At 42.0% G+C, this 18008-nt stretch overlaps 1 protein-coding gene across 6 annotated transcripts in view; it reads right to left on the minus strand.

The window, feature by feature from the left end:
- Positions 1-18008, minus strand: part of EFCAB11 (EF-hand calcium binding domain 11) — a 188133-nt gene that overhangs the window by 35927 nt on the left and 134198 nt on the right. For 5 of the 6 annotated variants that reach the window (XR_003435604.1, XM_027120299.1, XM_027120301.1 and 2 more), the window contains exon 7: positions 7376-7447. Coding sequence is in view for 5 of the 6 variants with exons in the window: in XM_027120299.1 (XP_026976100.1) it covers positions 7376-7447 (72 nt within the window). In the remaining variant the exon portion in view is untranslated. Of the gene's footprint in view, positions 1-7371; positions 7448-18008 lie in introns of those variants that run through there. The other variant, XM_027120302.1, reaches the window with a different exon arrangement.

Genomic DNA, 18008 nt, shown 5'->3' on the forward strand with positions numbered 1-18008 from the left:
CCCTGTGCTTTACCTATTCAACCCTCCTCCACCACAAAAAACCCTTGATAATCACTGGTCTTTTAGTCATCACTATAGTTTTGCCTTTTCCAGAACGTCATATTGGTACCATACAGAATGTAGCCTTTTCACACTGGCTTCTTTCACTTAGAAGTATGCATTTAAGATTCACCCATGTGTTTTTGTGGGTCAACAGCTCATTTCTTTTAATCACTGGATAATAATTCCATTGTACGGTTGTATCACATTTTGTTTATACAGTCATCTCCTGAAGGACATCTTGGCTGCTTCCAGCTTTGGGTGATGATGAATAAAGCTGCTATTAATAATCTTGGGCAAATTTTTTTGTGGAGAGAAGTTTTCAAATCAGTTGAGTAAATATGTAGGTTCATGACTGCTGGATTGTTTGGTAAGACTATGCTTAGCTTTGTAAGAAACTGTCAAACTGTCTTCGGAAGTGGCTGTGCCATTTTGCATTCCCACCAGCAGTGAGTCAGTAGAAATCACTGAACTGAAAGTTAAACTGAGGGAGGAAGAGAGGGGGAGGAGGAGAACAGAGAATGAGAGACGTCAGGTCACATCGGCGGCATAACATACGTGTAACTGGATTCTGAGAGGACATTCTCTTCAAGGATGTCAGAAAAGAAGTGTTTGAAGAGATAATGGCCAAGAGGTTTTCATATTTGATAAAATACATGAAGTATGTTGGAATTTTGGTTTCTATTTGTAGTGCGGGGGTGGAATCTGTTGACACAAGGACATCAGTTAAAAAGCAGGTCAGATAGAACCCTGGATGGCTCAGTGTATGTAATTCTATCTATGGGTGTGATAGGAATAGCAGAAACAAAGGCAGGAAGGGCGGGAGGGAGGGAGGAAAGGAAGGAAGAAAGTAAGGAAGGAAGGAGGGAGGAAGGGAGGGTAGGGAAAAAGGGGGAGAAAAGAAAGACAATGGGCTTCCCTGGTGGTGCAGTGGTTGAGAGTCCGCCTGCCGATGCAGGGGACGTGGGTTCATGCCCTGTTCTGGGAAGATCCCACATGCCGCGGAGCAGCTGGGCCCGTGAGCCATGGCCGCTGAGCCTGCGTGTCCGGAGCCTGTGCTCGGCAATGGGAGAGGCCACAACAGTGAGAGGCCCCCGTACCGCAAAAAAAAAAAAAAAAGAAAGACAATGAATAAACCTCATCCCACAAGCAGTCCAGTATAAGTAGCAGTAGAGAATGCTTGGTAGAGAAGTTGACTCAGCACTATTTCTGCCATGTTTAACCTTAGAAACATCATTTAAAGTCAAGGTTGGCTTCCTTCTTTAAAACAAAGAAGATGACCAAACCTGGCTTCTACTTTACAGTGACTATTATTATAATACTTGCGATGTACTTCCAGACCCTTGGTCAATTTTTTTGTAAAAATTTAGTATTATTGAAATTGTTCTTCCTAATGAATATACTACAGCAAACCTAACTGCTTTGTTCTCCTTTGAAGTTTTTTCCCCCACCAAGGATCAGTAAATCATAAAATAAGGAGTATATCTGGATTTCAGTTTATGTTTTCATATAAATTAATCTGCATTTTCTGTGAAGTTAGAGTGATGCTCTTTTTGATTCACACTTCTGAGCATTTTACCGATTTAGCAATCTAAGAGAAATTTAGATTGAACACTCCATATTTTATTATGTTAAATTGTTTTCAGCCACTTTTGAATCCACGTGGCCAAGCCAATATAAATTTGTTTTGTAAGAAAGGTCACTCTGTGAGCTGCTATCCCTAATGCCATTACATTTCCATTTGTGTGGGTTTTAACTGTCTAATTCCGCAATTCTAAACAGATTTCTCAGAAGTTACAAGAAAAAGGAAAGCAACCGTTTTTATTAACCCTAAATTACAATTCTGTAAGTGAAGCGTGAACCCCAAGTACCGTGACTGTTGAAAACTACGGTTTAGAATTTACACACATAAGTGAGTGTTGCCCAATGAGGATGCACATCTATTTCAAAAATGCTTCCATTGTTCAGAGCATTTCTAGAAATCCTCTTTGAAAACCACCTTTAGAGCTGGCAGCACATTTTAAAAGATATTGTCTCTGGTGGCAAATCTTTGTCTCTTGAAAGTGGATTTGATTAATAACCCAATGTAACTTGGATTAAGCTTGGTGATGTGTAAGATGGGAATTAGTATTTAATACCTACCATGTGATAGAAGCTTGACCTGGGATGGCCAATGAATCTGGATAAACTCATTCTGGATCAAAAACAAAGTGAGACCAAAGAATACGGACCAGTGTCATAGATGATCTTCCCACTGGAGGTGATGTAGCAGAAGAGCAGTTATTTATGCTTAATTAGGCTGGCAGGTTTGGCTCTCCACCCTGACACTCCACCCATCGCCACCACCTGGCCCGAGCCGCGTTACTTAGACTCTCTGAGGTGGTTTCCTCATTTATAAGAGAGGATGCTAATGTCTGTCTCATCAATTTTCAAGAATAAAATAAAATAATACAAAATACCCAGCAAAATTAGCCCCCCCTTTCCCCCCCGAAGGTGACAATGGGGAAGGAAAAATATTCATTAGGACACTGATATATCTAAAATAGATAACTAATGAGAACCTACTGTATAGCACAGGGAACTCTACTCAATCCTCTGTGGTGACCTAAATGGGAAGGAAGTCCAGAAAAGAGGGGATATATGTATACGTATAGCTGATTCACTTTGCTGTACAGCAGAAACTAACACAACATTGTAAAGCAACTGCACTCCAATAAAAATTAAAAAACAAATTCACTAGGATGAAGGTGGCCCAGTGTTTTTTTAAATGGAATTTTATCTTATGGTGTATTTTCCTATTACCTCATCAGATATGAATTCCAAGGTTATTTGTTAATTTTCTATTTGGGGCAAAGATCTAGTTGTTCTTTTGGTGTTTTTAGGCTAAGGGACTTACTTGTATGTGTGTGTGTGAGTTGCCTGGTTGTGGGATGGTATGGTAGAGGTAGTTGTGAAAGATGAAGCTGAACAGACAAGTGGAGACAAGACTGTAGAGGGCTTTGAATGGCACATTAAGGGTCAGACATGACCCAAATGAAAAGATGGCTATTAAAGCTTCTGAGCAGAGAAGAAAAAAAAAACAAAAACAATTCTGTTTGTGCTTTGAGAAGATAACTGACATGCTGGACTAAATTTCATGACAGTGGGGTCTAGTTCTTAACTTGTCACCACACCCTTTACTCATCTTTATAGCAATGAATAGAAGAACATATGCCCCAATGGACGGATGGGAGTGGGAATAAGAACATGGGCCGAGAGATCATGATGCATGGAAGGAAATGTCATGAAAGTTTTTGCAGATGCAGACTCAAAGGATGCAGTGACTGACTGGATGTCACAGTGAAGGAAGATGGGGGAGATTTGAAAGAAACTCCTAGGTGTCTGGTTCAGATGAGAGCTTGGGGTGGGGGATGGGATGGATGCCATTAACAGAAATAGAAAACACAGAATGAGAAGCCAGTTTTGGAAATCAGAGAAAACAATGAGTCTGATTTTAGTTCAGTGAGCTTGGGTTGAGGTGAAAACGTCCAACCGGCAAATGAAAACACAGGTCTGGGTGCAGCAGAGATCAAGACGAAAGATAAAGTTTGGTTGGTGGGGTCACACCCGTAAAGGTGACAGCTGAAGTCTTGGGAGAGAATGAAATCATCCTTGGAGAATGTGTTGATCAAGAAGAGTGGCCAAGGACTCCCCTGGTGGCGCAGTGGTTAAGAATCTGCCTGCCAATGTAGGGGGCACGGGTTCAAGCCCTGGTCCAGGAAGATCCCACATGCTGCGGAGCAACTAAGCCCATGTGCCACAACTACTGAAACTTGCGCACCTAGAGCCCGTGCTCTGCAACAAGAGAAGCCACCGCAACGAGAAGCCTGCACATCGCAATGAAGAGTAGCCCTCGCTCGCCGCTCCTAGAGAAAGCCCACACGCAGCAACGAAGACCCAACGCAACCAAAAATAAATAAATAAATTTATTAAAAAAAAAAAAAAAGAGTGGCCAATTAGAGTACCCTGGAGAATACTAACACTTACAAGATAGTTGAAGATACAGGAAAAGAGAGTAGAATGGGAAGAATGGGCACAGAAATACCACGAGAGAGCAGTGCTGTGGAGGCTAAAGAGACAAGGACCCAAGGGAAAGGACCAGTGTGATGGGGTCCGAGAGGGGCTCGTGCGTCTGGCCACTGGAAATCACTGGTGACCTCTGAGAGACAGCTGTTGCCACAGGGGAAGACTGGAGCTGGTCATAGTGAGAGATCCGCTGGAGGCAGAGGTATCAGCGAGAGAGAGCTGGCGACAGCTTCCTCTTCCATCTTGGCTGCTGCTTCTTCTTCGTCTATTTAGAAGACTCTTTTCTCTGCTGCCCCAGTAAATGTTGATGTTACCTAGTATCTGTCCTTGGCTCTATGCTTGTAACAGTTAGGGTTCTCTTGGTTTCAGATAACAGAAAGCAACTCCAGCTGGCTTGAGCAGAAAGATTTATTGGAAGGATACAGAGTTACCTCATAGGACCCAAAGGGTTATGACTGGGCCTTGTGTATAAGCTTTAATCAGAAATCCAGTACCATGGGTTTCTCTAGTTCCTTTCTTGTTCCCCTCTTCGTGTCTGTTTCATTTTCTGCTCTCACTGCAAACCAGCTGCCTTGGTTTTCCAGGCCACATGGTGGCAAACACGTCTGCCCCTCGCCCCTGAGTCATAACCACTCATTCGGCCGGAGGAGCGCTGTTCCGCCTCCCTCACTCTCACTCCTGAGGTCTTCCACGGGGAGAGACCGAGCTGATCAGCTTGCATAAATGCCCATCCTTGGGCCATGCAACTGAAGGGAGACCAACAGGGTCACACTGCAGACAGCATCATGTGGCTTGGGGACGAGGGTGGGGCAGGGGCCTGGAAGTGAGAAGCTGGGGCAAAGCTTACAAGACAAGGATTTGGACGGAGTGTAGAGGGAGTGGTAAGGAGGGAAGGTGACATGAGCAGCTTCTCACGGCCCCTTCTTTTGGTCTGTGCTCTGCCCTGAGAGCCTGGGCCCTCCTAAGCATCAAATCCTCGAGGTGCTCTCCCTCCTAGAGAAGGTCCAGGTCATACTGCTTTCTTCTAAAAAAAGAACAGGGGATGGCCGCCCAGCTCTTATCAACTTCCCCTCCTGTGACCAGCCCTCAGCACACCTGGCTGAGTGCCTAGGGACCAAGCCTATACCCTCAAGATGAATCAGAGTTGACTGATCCAGGGGCCAACTGAAGCCTCTTTCTAGGGTCTTTGCCCTTGCACAGATGACGGGCCAATTCCTTTTTAGAATGGTGTGAGGCTGCAGTGACCAGGGGACAGGGGCAGAGTCCGGAGGTGCTTGTGTTACTCGTTCTCATTTTCCTGGAAACCCAGCTGCACCACTACCCTTCCTATGTTGGATTATATAAGCTAGCCCAGTATTTTCTAGTAAATTCCTTTTCTGTCTAAGCTAGTCTGGGTAGGTTTCTGTCACTGAGACCTCACTGAGACCGAAGAGAGCCTGGACTAATCCCGGATCAAGGCAGTTGCCCAATAGCTCTTCCCACACTGGCCTCCTGCCTGCCACTCAACGGGAGGACGTGACCTCTCCCTCTCTCTTGTCATGATTACAGGAAGAAATAAGGTCCAAATAGTGATTGCAATACAAGGTTTTGGTATTCTGGCAATTACTGAAATATAAGCATTTTGTTGGTAGATTACTCTAATTTTTATATTTTAAAAATCTAAAAGCAGTACCACTTATGTACTGAGATGAGGACCAATGACTCAACTATTCAATTTATGATGAAAATACTTGCTGAATAAAACTCTACCCAAAGTCGGAAAGGGCTTTTCATCAGCCAGAACAATTTGTCCTAAAACGCACGTGATGCTCAATGATACCACAGATCCACTTTGTTCTTGAAATAACATTTCACGTGTACTTCTTAATGATTTTCAAAGTTTTCTTCATTTTAGATAGTGTTCAGTATGCTAATTTTGGAATAAGACTTTATTTTTTAACAACCTTTTAATTTTGGAATAGTTTTAGGTTTATAGAAAGATTGTGAAGATAGAATAGAGAGTTCCCATGTACTCACTCACTTTCCCCTATGATGAATATTTTCTATGAGTATGGTACATTTGTCACAATTAATGAACCAATATTGATATAGCATTATGAACTAAAGTGCATACCTTACTAGTGTTTCCCTAACGTCCTTTCTTCTATTCCAGGATCCCCTCCAGAACACCAAATCACATTTAGCTGTTATGTCTCTGTAGGCTCCTCTGATTTATGACAGTTTATTAAGTTTATCTGCTAATACTTTGTGTCAGAAGGATGCTTATTTAATGTTTCTCTTTGACAAATGTACATATTTCCTTGACCTTTAATACTTTTAAAATTTGAATTATATTAGATGTTTTCACAGTGTTGTTAATGTTTAGCATTCTGAACATTTACAGATAAAATATTAGTACTGATATGAGTATTTATTTAAAATAAGTGCTGAATGTCCAGGGTCACAGTTTTTGTTCTAGGACAGCAGTCCCCGGATCCCAGGTATGGATGGGCAGAAAACAGAGGACGGGAACACAGATGGCTAAGGCTCTCATGGCAGGGCAGAGCCGCCCAGAACCAGGGAGGGTACAGCACAGGGCAGCCGGGCAGCCCAGGGCTTGTTGTTCTGCTGCAGGAACCGCAGGCCCAGGCCATTCTAATGGGTTCTGCAGGTAAGTCTTTTGCCTCCGATATCCTTACTGCACCCTGTCCTTCCTCTGTATGCAGCTGGAGAAGACTTATACTAATGTCAGCTCAATCTGGTTTTTCCATCTTGCACAACCAGCGCCCTAGGGCCATTTTTGCGATGATGATTTTTGATGACTACTAAGGATACATTGTCTTAGAGAAGTCTTAACTTTGTTTTCCAAAAGCCTTGCTCATTGCTTGGAACACAGTCAACACTCAGTTGCATGTACATGCTATTATTTGTTCAACCAAAGCTGAATGCAGGAAGGAAACTGGTACCACTCGCAGTTCCTGACACTAGGAACTGCTGAGGATCAGGGAGGCTGTGGGTAGGGTGGCAAGGACCAGTAAATGAGTGGAGCATCCTGGCTGGCAGCATTGGTGGGGGGGGGAGTCGGGGGTTGAGAGTAAAGAGGAGGGGGGTTGGGGGCCATCCCAGTGGCAGTGCAAGCAACTGTGAGCATCTGAGAACCATGATGAAGAGTTTAACGGAAGGTATGCAGCATGACATCATTGGTAGAGTGGGATTCGACATCTAAATATATCACAATCTATTTCGGTCTCCCCACAGGTTGCCCAAAGCAGCACACAATAGTTAGGCTTACTTTTGTCCGTAGTTCATGGCATATTCGAAGTCTTTAAAGCTGACGTGACCATCTGAGTCTTGATCTACTTCCCTGGAAAATGAAACAGAAAGTTATTCACAGGTTAGTTTCGTCTCACCTTATGCATCAAGAGCACATCAGAACCTTCATTTCTTTTCATGTCTACGTGAGAGGCACGTATTTTATCTACTTGAATGCTGAGGTTGATGTTTATCTTTTTTTTTTTTTCCTTGATAATACCTAAGGTGTGAAGGAAAGGAAAAGTTATTTATTAAAACCTACAGAAATAATATATTCAATAAATTTAAAGGAATGTCATCAAGTGCACAGGTTATATGAAAAAAGGCAGGAGTGATGATTTTTCTAGTCATCCTGCAAATTCTTTCTGTGATATGTCAATAAATATACATGCATTTGTCAACCAAAAACGCAATGCAGGAGGCTGCAAAGAAGAAAAGAGTTTATTTAGGGTCTGAAGAATTGCAGTTTGGGAGATACAAATTCGGGTAACCCCGAAAGAGTGTTCAAAGGAAGAGACGAAAAGCCACGGGGTTGTTAAAAGCTGCTTGGTGAAATTTGTGACTGACTCTGACTCAAGTTAGAAAAGATTTGCCCTTGAGGAGTCACACGTTGTTTTAAGGTAAGGGTCCAGTAAATATTTTGCGTTTCTGGAAGGTGTTCTGGATGACGTCACCAGGACAAAAGATTTTGATGTGCAGAAGTCACACTTCCTTAATGGTCTCCTGGCTCCAGTTTAGAGAACTCTCTTAGCAACACCAACTCCATTTTGATTTTCCTTTCACACATTACACAACAGAAGTGTGGAATAAAGAATTAAGAGATAAGAAAAACATTTGGGGAGTAAATAATAACGATGGGAACAGTGACTGACACCCTGCCTCGCACTGTCTTTATATCACCTGTCTCATCAAATCTGTGCACAGATGCCAGGACGGGTCCATTTTACAGACATGGAGCCTAAAGGGGTTCAGTGGTTTCTGAAGGATCATGTTGCTGGTAAGTAACCAGATTTGAAATTCAAATCATGATTGTTAAATTCCCAAACCAGGGCTCTATACTCTATTCCACATGTCTCCCTATGTAAATAGGATGGTCCAGAGAGAAGCGGTTGTGTTGCAATTCCCATGCAGCTAACTCAAGCTCCGGAAGTTTTCACTGGCTTCATTCATGGCCTCGGAAGCTTGGTTAATTCCCCACAAACACCTGATAAGCTTTTCTGACTCCTATGGAGAGAGGTGAAGATGTGAGCCTCTGGCTGGTCAGCGGAGGGTGTGGGCGGCCTCAGCTGGGTTGTCCGTGTGTGTCGCTACAGACACTGAGACAGGGGCATTGCTCCTTGAACAGGGAGCAGAGGAATGGCACCCATTCCACCTGGTTAAGATAACACATGGCAGAAGGACAAAATCATGGCATAAGCAATACATTCAACTGCTACCAGTGAAAGCAGTGTTTAAGAGTGTGTTTGAAAGATAACTGATGAGTTGTGGTCCCAATTCCTCTTTGGGGGGCACTCTAAAACAATGCATTACGTGCCTTATTTGCCTTATTGGGTTGGTGCAAATTATATTTTGTTGAAACGGCAAATGGTATTAACCATGACATAGGGCTTTTTAAAGCAAGGACTGGCCCGAGTATCAAAGCCACTAATCACTGTAATAGTTTTAAAGCAGGCTTTTAAAATATTGAATTCTAAAATAAACTTTCTGAATATTTCATGCCAAAGTCTCTGAAGTCTATAATGGTACTGGATAGAGTGATAATAATTTTTCATTCTTTTGAAGTAGAGAAAATCCCTACTTCTCTGCCCCAGGGCAAAACCATGTTGCAGTATGTTAGTATAAAATGATTGCAGACTGTAGGGGCCATTATTCTTGTTACTTCTTTTGGTAAAATATACATGACGATTTCATGCTATACAGGACCAAAAGCAGAATGTCGGATCTCTTCTAAGGGATTAGAAATAATCAGTATCACATGTTACTGATTACAGAGTATAAATCATCCCTCCTATTAAATTAGATAATTGAAGATTCTTAATATTGCCTACGTATTTTTTCTCAAAGAATTGGATTAGATAAATGGCCTTTTTTCTTCCCACTCTGAACTGATATGATTGAACTATAAATCTCATAGGGTGAGTTAAGTGGATAACCTAGAAAAGTAATATTTAGAATAAACTGTTTCTGATATATATATACGTGTGTGTGTGTGTGTGTTCATTCACTTATTGAGATGCTGAATGCTTGTAGAAAAGGAAATCCTTTTGCCTGATTTTCTCAGTAAATAAGTTTATTGTAATTCCATTAACTTATTTTTCTTGCTGCCTTTGCCAAAGCTTCCCATCATAAAATGGGCACAGTATAACCAAGAGGTATTAAAATGGAAAAGTTTATTCATAAGGCTTGGAGTGGCGTTTTTATAATGAATGGAGGAACATCATGTTTATATTTAGAATGAGACATGGTAAAATACTGTCTTCAACTTCTCTTCCTCATCACATATATATATGGTCGTCTCAAGGAGAATGAAAAGGAAATTCACATTTCAGAGCTATAATTTTAAAAGCTAAAATACTGTTTTTCATTGCAGACGGTATTATTCCCAAGAAGGAAAGTTTCACAGCACCCACACTCAAGTCACCATGTGATGGACGAGCAGATGTGGCAGGTGGGTAGAATTAGTGGTATGCTGAGGAGATGAAGAAAACGTCATTAGGTAAAACGTTTCATTGTTTCTGTTTACAGTGTTTAACCCTAAAAGGAGTATACTCTCCTTATGAAACTAGAGTGTGCTGTCTTGGTGTCACCAACATACATTCAGCACTGAAATATTCCACCACCGTCACTCCAACTAGAAATAAACTCTGGGAAGGCAAGAACTTTCTCTTGTTTGCTGCTGTGTCCCCACCTCTTAGCCCATAGCGGGTAATGAATGTTTGCAGAGTGAATGCATTTGTGGAGTAAATGAATCTGGGGAAACAGTGGACAACACTTTGGAATATCTACTGCCTCCCAGGAGGTTTGGGGGGATTAAAGAAAGTATATCATCACTGTTTTTGTAGAGTCTGAAATACTAGCCAGAGAAATAATAACACACCGAAGAAGGCACCTAGGAGCCATCACTCAGGGACCAATAAGGAACGGTCAATTGTGGTCTCCATGCCCCACCACATTTTGTAAATACAGACCAGGTAGAGAGAGACCAAGTAAGACATGGACTCTGAAAGATGAGGTTGCTCAGTAGAGCAATGGATGGAAGGAACCCCTTGAGTGTCAGGCTGAACAATTTAGAGATAAACAGCTGGAAACTGGAAACCAAGGCAGAGCACTGGACACATCCGCGTCTAACCTGCCCTGTAGCTGAAGTCCAAGCACTTGAAGCCACTTAACTAACTTCTCTTTTACTGGACATGTGGCTATAGACATAGATATAGATACATGCGTATATACACACATACATACAGGCTTGTATTTCACAACTGTCTTTTTAAAGGAATGAACAAAGTTTATACAGATGGATGAGAGGAAAATAAATTGCTATGAACAACAATAACTGCTTTCTAGACATGTAAATCCTGTTAAATTAAAGGCTTTTTGGTTTGCTTGGTTTTGAGATGCAAAGGGAGAGCTGGAATTGATGTGGGGAGTACAGACTCAAGAGAGCTGAACTGCTCTGTGTAACTTAGTATGAACAATATAGGACCATCTGGGAGGAAGGAGATGATGAGCAAGATAAGACAGGATGCAGGGAGAAGGGCTACTGAGGGGTAGGGAGGAGGCTGGGATGCTATACGATGGGAATTGGCCCAAGAAAAAGGCCCCAGTGATCAAAGGGTCCTTTGATTAACTGCTACGTTTACTGTGTGCACCGAAGTTGTTCGTGTTGCATGTTATAACCTCTCCTTTATCTTCACCAAGGGCTTGACAGGCACACAGTCTAAGGGGGGATGGTGTGTTTGGGGAGTGTGTGCTGAGTTCGGCACTGGAGATGAGTTCTGTCTGAGCAGGTGCAGTAGGGAGCAACAAAAGGGGGGTATGGTAAGATGACCATCAACTGAATTAACTCAGAGAGACGAGAACTCAGAGCCACAGGCCTTCCAGAAATTTGCAAAAACCTAGGAAGTGCTTTAAAATTCCATAGGATATTTAATGGGAGTCCCAGGCAATACTATCTGGACTTCGAAGGGCAGAAGACCCAGGGTGACAATGGGATACATTGAGAATTTCAGGCAGGACTAGACTCTGTCCATTCAGCTGAATCCCAATAGTTTTCATATCTGTTAAAATACAAACATTTTTTGACTCATCAGATAAGTGGTTATAATTACTTTTATCACCATGAGCTTTAGCATTTGTCTCTTTACATCCTGATTTGTTAAGCAAGATTCTGCTCTTTCCATTTTTTTTTTTTTAAACGTCGTTATTGGAGTATAATTGCTTTAAAATGGTGTGTTAGTTTCTGCTTTATAACAAAGTGAATTAGTTATACATATACATATGTCCCCATATCTCTTCCCTCTTGCGTCTCCCTCCCTCCCACCCTCCCTATTTCACCCCTCTAGGTGGTCACAAAGCACCGAGCTGATCTTCCTGTGCTATGCGGCTGCTTCCCACTAGCTATCTGCCTTACGTTTGGTAGTGTATATATGTCCATGCCACTCTCTCACTTTGTCACAGCTTACCCTTCCCCCTCCCTATATCCTCAAGTCCATTCTCGAGTAGGTCTGTGTCTTTATTCCTGTCTTGTCCCTAGGTTCTTCATGACCGTTTTTTTTCTTTTTAGATTCCATATATATGTGTTAGCATACGGTATTTGTTTTTCTCTTTCTGACTTACTTCACTCTGTATGACAGAATCTAGGTCCATCCACCTCACTATAAATAACTCAATTTCATTTCTTTTTATGGCTGAGTAAAATTCCATTGTATACATGTGCCATCCCTTCTTTACCCATTCATCTGTTGATGGACACTTAGGTTGCTTCCATGTCCTGTCTACTGGAAATAGAGCTTCAATGAACATTTTGGTACATGACTCTTTTTGAATTATGGTTTTCTCAGGGTATATGCCCAGTAGTGGGATTGTGGGGTCGTATGGTAGTTCTAATTTTAATTTTTAAGGAACCTCCGTACTGTTCTCCATAGTGGCTGTATCAATTTACATTCCCACCAACTGTGCAAGAGGGTTCCCTTTTCTCCACACCGTCTCCAGCATTTATTGTTTGTAGATTTTTTGATCATGGCCATTCTGACCGGTGTGAGATGATGTCGCATTGTAGTTTTGATTTGCATTTCTCTAATGATTAGTGATGTTGAGCATTCTTTCATGTGTTTGTTGGCAATCTGTACATCTTCTTTGGAGAAATGTCTATTTAGGTCTTCTGCCTATTTTTGGATTGGGTTGTTTTTTTGATATTGAGCTGCATGAGCTGCTTGTAAATTTTGGAGATTAATCCTTTGTCAGTTGCTTCATTTGCAAATATTTTCTCCCATTCTGAGAGTTGTCTTTTCGTCTTGTTTATGGTTTCCTTTGCTGTGCAAAAGCTTTGAAGTTTCATTAGGTCCCATTTGTTTATTTTTGTTTTTATTTCCATTTCCCTAGGAGGTGAGTCAAAAAGGATCTTGCTGTGATTTATGTCATAGAGTGTTCTGCCTATGTTTTCCTCTAAGAGTTTGATAGTGTCTGGCCTTACATTTAGGTCTTTAATCCATTTTGAGTTTATTTTTGTGTATGGTGTTGGGAGTGTTCTAATTTCATTCTTTTACGTGTACCTGTCCAGTTTTCCCAGCACCACTTATTGAAGAGGCTGTCTTTTCTCTACTGTATATTCTTGCCTCCTTTATCAAAGATCACAAGCACTGAAATTGAAACTGTGATTAAAAATCTTCCAACAAACAAGAGCCCAGGACCAGATGGCTTCACAGGCGAATTCTATCAAACATTTAGAGAAGGACTAACACCTATCCTTCTCAAACTTTTCCAAAATATAACAGAGGGAGGAACACTCCCAAACTCATTCTACAAGGCCACGGTCATCCTGATACCAAAATCAGACAAAGATGTCACAAAGAAAGAAAACTACACGCTAATATCACCGATGAACACAGATGCAAAAATCCTCAACAAAATACTAGCAAACAGAATCCAACAGAACATTAAAAGGATCATACACTATGATCAAGTGGGGTTTATCCCAGGAATGCAAGGATTCTTCAATATACACAAATCAATCAATGTGATACATCACATTAACAAACTGAAGGAGAAAAACCATATGATCATCTCAATAGATGCAGAGAAAGCTTTCGACAAAATTCAACACCAATTTTTGATAAAAACCCTCCAGAAAGTAGGCATAGAGGGAACTTTCCTCAACATCATAAAGGCCATATATGACAAACCCACAGCCAACATCGTCCTCAATGGTGAAGAACTGAAACAATTTCCACTAAGATCAGGAACAAAACAAGGTTGCCCACTCTCACCACTCTTATTCAACATAGTTTTGGAAGTTTTAGCCACAGCAATCAGAGAAGCAAAGGAAATAAAAGGAATCCAAATCGGAAAAGAAGTAAAGCTGTCACTGTTTGCAGATGACATGATTCTATACATAGAGAATCCTAAAGATGCCACCAGAAAACTACTAGAGCTTATCAATGAATTTGGTAAAGTAGCAGGATAGAAAATTAATGCACAGAAATCTCTTGCATTCCTATAAACTAATGATGAAAAATCTGAAAGTGAAATTAAGAACACTCCCATTTACCATTGCAACAAAAAGAATAAAATATCTAGGAATAAACCTAAGGAGACAAAAGACCTGTATGCAGAAAATTATAAGACACTGATGAAAGAAATTAAAGATGATACAAATAGATGGAGAGATATACCATGTTCTTGGATCTGGAGAATCAACATTGTGAAAATGACTATACTACCCAAAGCAATCTACAGATTCAGTGCAATCCGTATCAAACTACCACTGGCATTTTTCACAGTACTAGGACAAAAAAATTCACAGTTTGTATGGAAACACACAAGACTCCGAAAAGCCAAAGCAATCTTGAGAACGAAAAACAGAGCTGGAGGAATCAGGCTCCCTGACTTCAGACTACACTACAAAGCTACAGTAATCAAGACAATATGGTACTGGCACAAAAACAGAAATATAGATCAATGGAACAGGATAGAAAGCCCAGAGATACTCTTTCCTTTTGTGATGCAGTGTGGACTTAGCCCAGACTAGATATGTTCCTGTGAACTAGAGGCTAAGTGGCCCCCACCTTGAAGGAGCCAGGGTTTCACGCTGTGAATTTTTTTATTAAGCTCAGCACCAGTGCTGCTCTAATATTACATTCTAAAGAAAAACATAGGTTGTTTTTAAATTTTAAAAATACATAAATAGCAAATGTTTCTCACAAGTAGTAAATTTACATCATACCAATTTCTTATAATGTTTTGAAAATAATTTTTGTTGTAAATAATTCAAGATGGGCTTCCCTGGTGTCACAGTCGCTAAGAATCCTCCTGCCAATGCAGGGGACACGGGTTCAAGCCCTGGTCTGGGAAGATCCCACGTGCTGCAGAGTAACTAAGCCTGTGCACCACAACTACTGAGCCTGCACTGTGGACCCCGTGAGCCACAACTACTGAAGCCTGAGCGCCTAGAGCCCGTGCTCTGCAACAAGAGAAGCCACCACAAGGAGTAGCCCGTGCACCTCAACAAAGAGTAGCTCCCACTCACTGCACACTAGAGAAAGCCCGTGTGCAGCAACGAAGACCCAAAGCAGCCAAACATAAATAAATAAAATTTTTAAAAATAAAATAATCATTCAAGAGTGCCCCATGGCCAGGTCTCCAAAGCCAGATTTCAAATTGGAGTGCGTGCTTTTGCTCAAGTTACTTTTAAAAAAAAAAAGAAGAAGGAAGGAAGGAAGGAAAGAAAGAAACGAAGAGAAAGGAATTGAAACAATGGAATATTCTCTATTAAAATGATGTAAAGACTATAGAAGTGACATTTTTAAGTAGAAACAAGAATACAAACTATATATAACTGCAATCTTATAAACACGTATATTCATTTGGGCAGAAGTTGAAGATTATAGGCTAAACACAAACTTGTCTTATGGGTTATTTTGGCTTAAAACAGTCTTTAATATTCATCTCTTTTTCATTTGAAGGAAGGAATTTTATTTCTTTTTGGTCTGAATTTTCTAAACAAGTGACCTTATTTATGTATAAATCCTCAACAGCTAGAGCAGGATTTCTGTGTCGGTGCTGCTGACATTTTGGGCTGGATCATTCTTTGCTGTGGGAGCTGTCCTGCACACTGTAGGATGTTTAGCAGCATCCTTGGTCTCTACCCACTAGATGCCAGTAGGACTCTCCCCCAGCCCTCCCCGGCTATAACGGTCAAAAATGTCTCCCCGGGCTTCCCTGGTGGCACAGTGGTTTTGAATCTGCCTGCCGATTCAGGGGACACGGGTTCGTGCCCCAGTCTGGGAAGATCCCACATGCCGCGGAGCGGCTGGGCCCGTGAGCCATGGCCGCTGAGCCTGCGCGTCTGGAGCCTGTGCTCCGCAACGGGAGAAAAATAAAATGTCTCCCCTTATTTCCAAGTGTCTTCTGGGGGGACAAAACCATCCCTGATTGAAAACCACTGAGCTAGAGGAGCCAAAGTCGGAGGCAATTCTCTGGAACATTCCAGCTAAATCTATACTTACTAGAAAATTGCTTTAAAGACTTTTTTTTTCTAAACAAGTGATTTCAGGGCAGAGGAGGCATATGTTTCTTGGACAGATTAAGTAGATAATTGCCTCAACACTCTTCCTCGCTGACACTAAGGTTTTGAATGGAGCCCAGAGAAGAACGCAAGCTTTGCCTTCTTCTGGTGATAACAGAGCCAGTGGCGGGCATATCTGTGTTCGCAGCACATACACTGACAGTCGGCAATTATTTTGAGTCACTGTGATAGTTACACGGGGTGTTGAAAGTTGACGCTGCATTTGATTCACCTGAAACATGAATGAGAAATTTAATGTGGAGGCAAAGATGTAAATGAGAAAAGTTTTCTGAGTGGAATTTTTGGGGCAGGGAAAAGGGAGAGAGGCCTTCTTTCTGATTCTTTATGGAATAATTTAAAGGAAAGTCAGAACTACCATTATATTAAGGACAAAGCCATCATACTGACTGAACAGTGAGAGTAAAAATTACCCTCCAAGCAAGGAGCCCCTGCTGGGCATGAGAGGACCCGCCAATTGAAGATGCGATGCTGACAGCTCCTCCCGCAAGCAGCCTTCTCTTCTGAGGACCCTGCCGGTTCTCCTCACTGGCGTGCTTGCCTCTTTGTTGATGAGAGTCCTGCAGGGCTCGACAGCAATTCAGTCGGTGATGTGTTTATTAATTTTACCTTTTTAGAGACGTGTTGTTATAAAGCAGAAACGAACACACCATTGTAAAGAAATTATACTCCAATAAAGATGTTAAAAAGAAAGAAAGAAAGAAAGAAAAGCCATTCAGACACCCAGGAAAGACAGAAGAGCCACGTAGATGGTTTCTGGTCCTTTGCAGGTTCCTGCATGGCTCTGGCAGATGCCTTCCCTTTAGTGTGTGTTGCACCCCCTTCGTGCCCCGCCTCACACTCGCCACCCATCTTTTGCTCCAGCCTTTGCTGGGGGTGCCTCGCGTCACCAGGTACCTCCCGCTGTCCACCTGGGATTGCCTGGAATCACCTGGGCGGGGCCTAACCCTTACAGCCCTGAAGTATGAAAAAAGGAGTTAACGCCCCATAGGTGACCCTTGACCAATGAGGGAACAGGCGTCAATGGATAACCACTTTCCCTCGGTCCCTCTGAGGGTCTCTCGGCTCATGGGAGGTTCTGGTGGGACTGAGTCGCTCACAGATGTAACAACCGCGGTAAGAGGTCCTTGCGCCGGTTTGCTTTCATTACCTGTTCAGCTCTTGCACACCAAGGTTATGCCCCAAGCAAGCAACCTGCAGTGCAAGCCCTCATCCGAAGCTCTGCTTTCAGAGAGATCCCAGGCTGACACAGTGAAAAGTTTATTTTGAGAGATGACGTTCTCACGGGGCATTTAAATTGCCGTCATCAACAGCATATGTCACATCAGATTCTCATTCAAGTAAAAGGGGACTCACTATTGAAACAGATCAGTTTCTTCTATGTGCAAAATGATTTTTAGAGCAAATTAAATATTCCCTTTAAGAAGAGCTCTGAAGGTTGAAGTTCCAGGCAGTTGAAATGCCAAAGTCAACCAGAAAAAGAGAGCAGCATTCTCTTCATTGTATCATATGCATGTCTTACTTACTATCTAGCCTGCCAACAATAAATGGTATTATTAGACTTTAGGTGAGGACAATATATTCCTCAGTATAAGAGACTTCTTCTGCCACTTGGATGCAGAGGTACAGCTATGGACTGGCTGTGGGCAGGTGGTGGAATTGGCCATTGAGGATGAACTGTGGAGGATAAAAGGATGGCCAGGAACAAAGAATGACACAAGCCAGGCAAAACTTTGGCCTCATTAGGATCAGGCTCAGCCTACTAGATGAAAGACACAGTGGATGCTGTCAGCTACTTCCCCAGCATCTATGC

This window comes from Aethalodelphis obliquidens, unplaced genomic scaffold (genome assembly GCF_003676395.1).
Source record: "Aethalodelphis obliquidens isolate GAN/ISIS:26980383/991018 unplaced genomic scaffold, ASM367639v1 scaffold21, whole genome shotgun sequence".
Classification (NCBI taxonomy): Eukaryota; Metazoa; Chordata; class Mammalia; order Artiodactyla; family Delphinidae; genus Aethalodelphis; species Aethalodelphis obliquidens.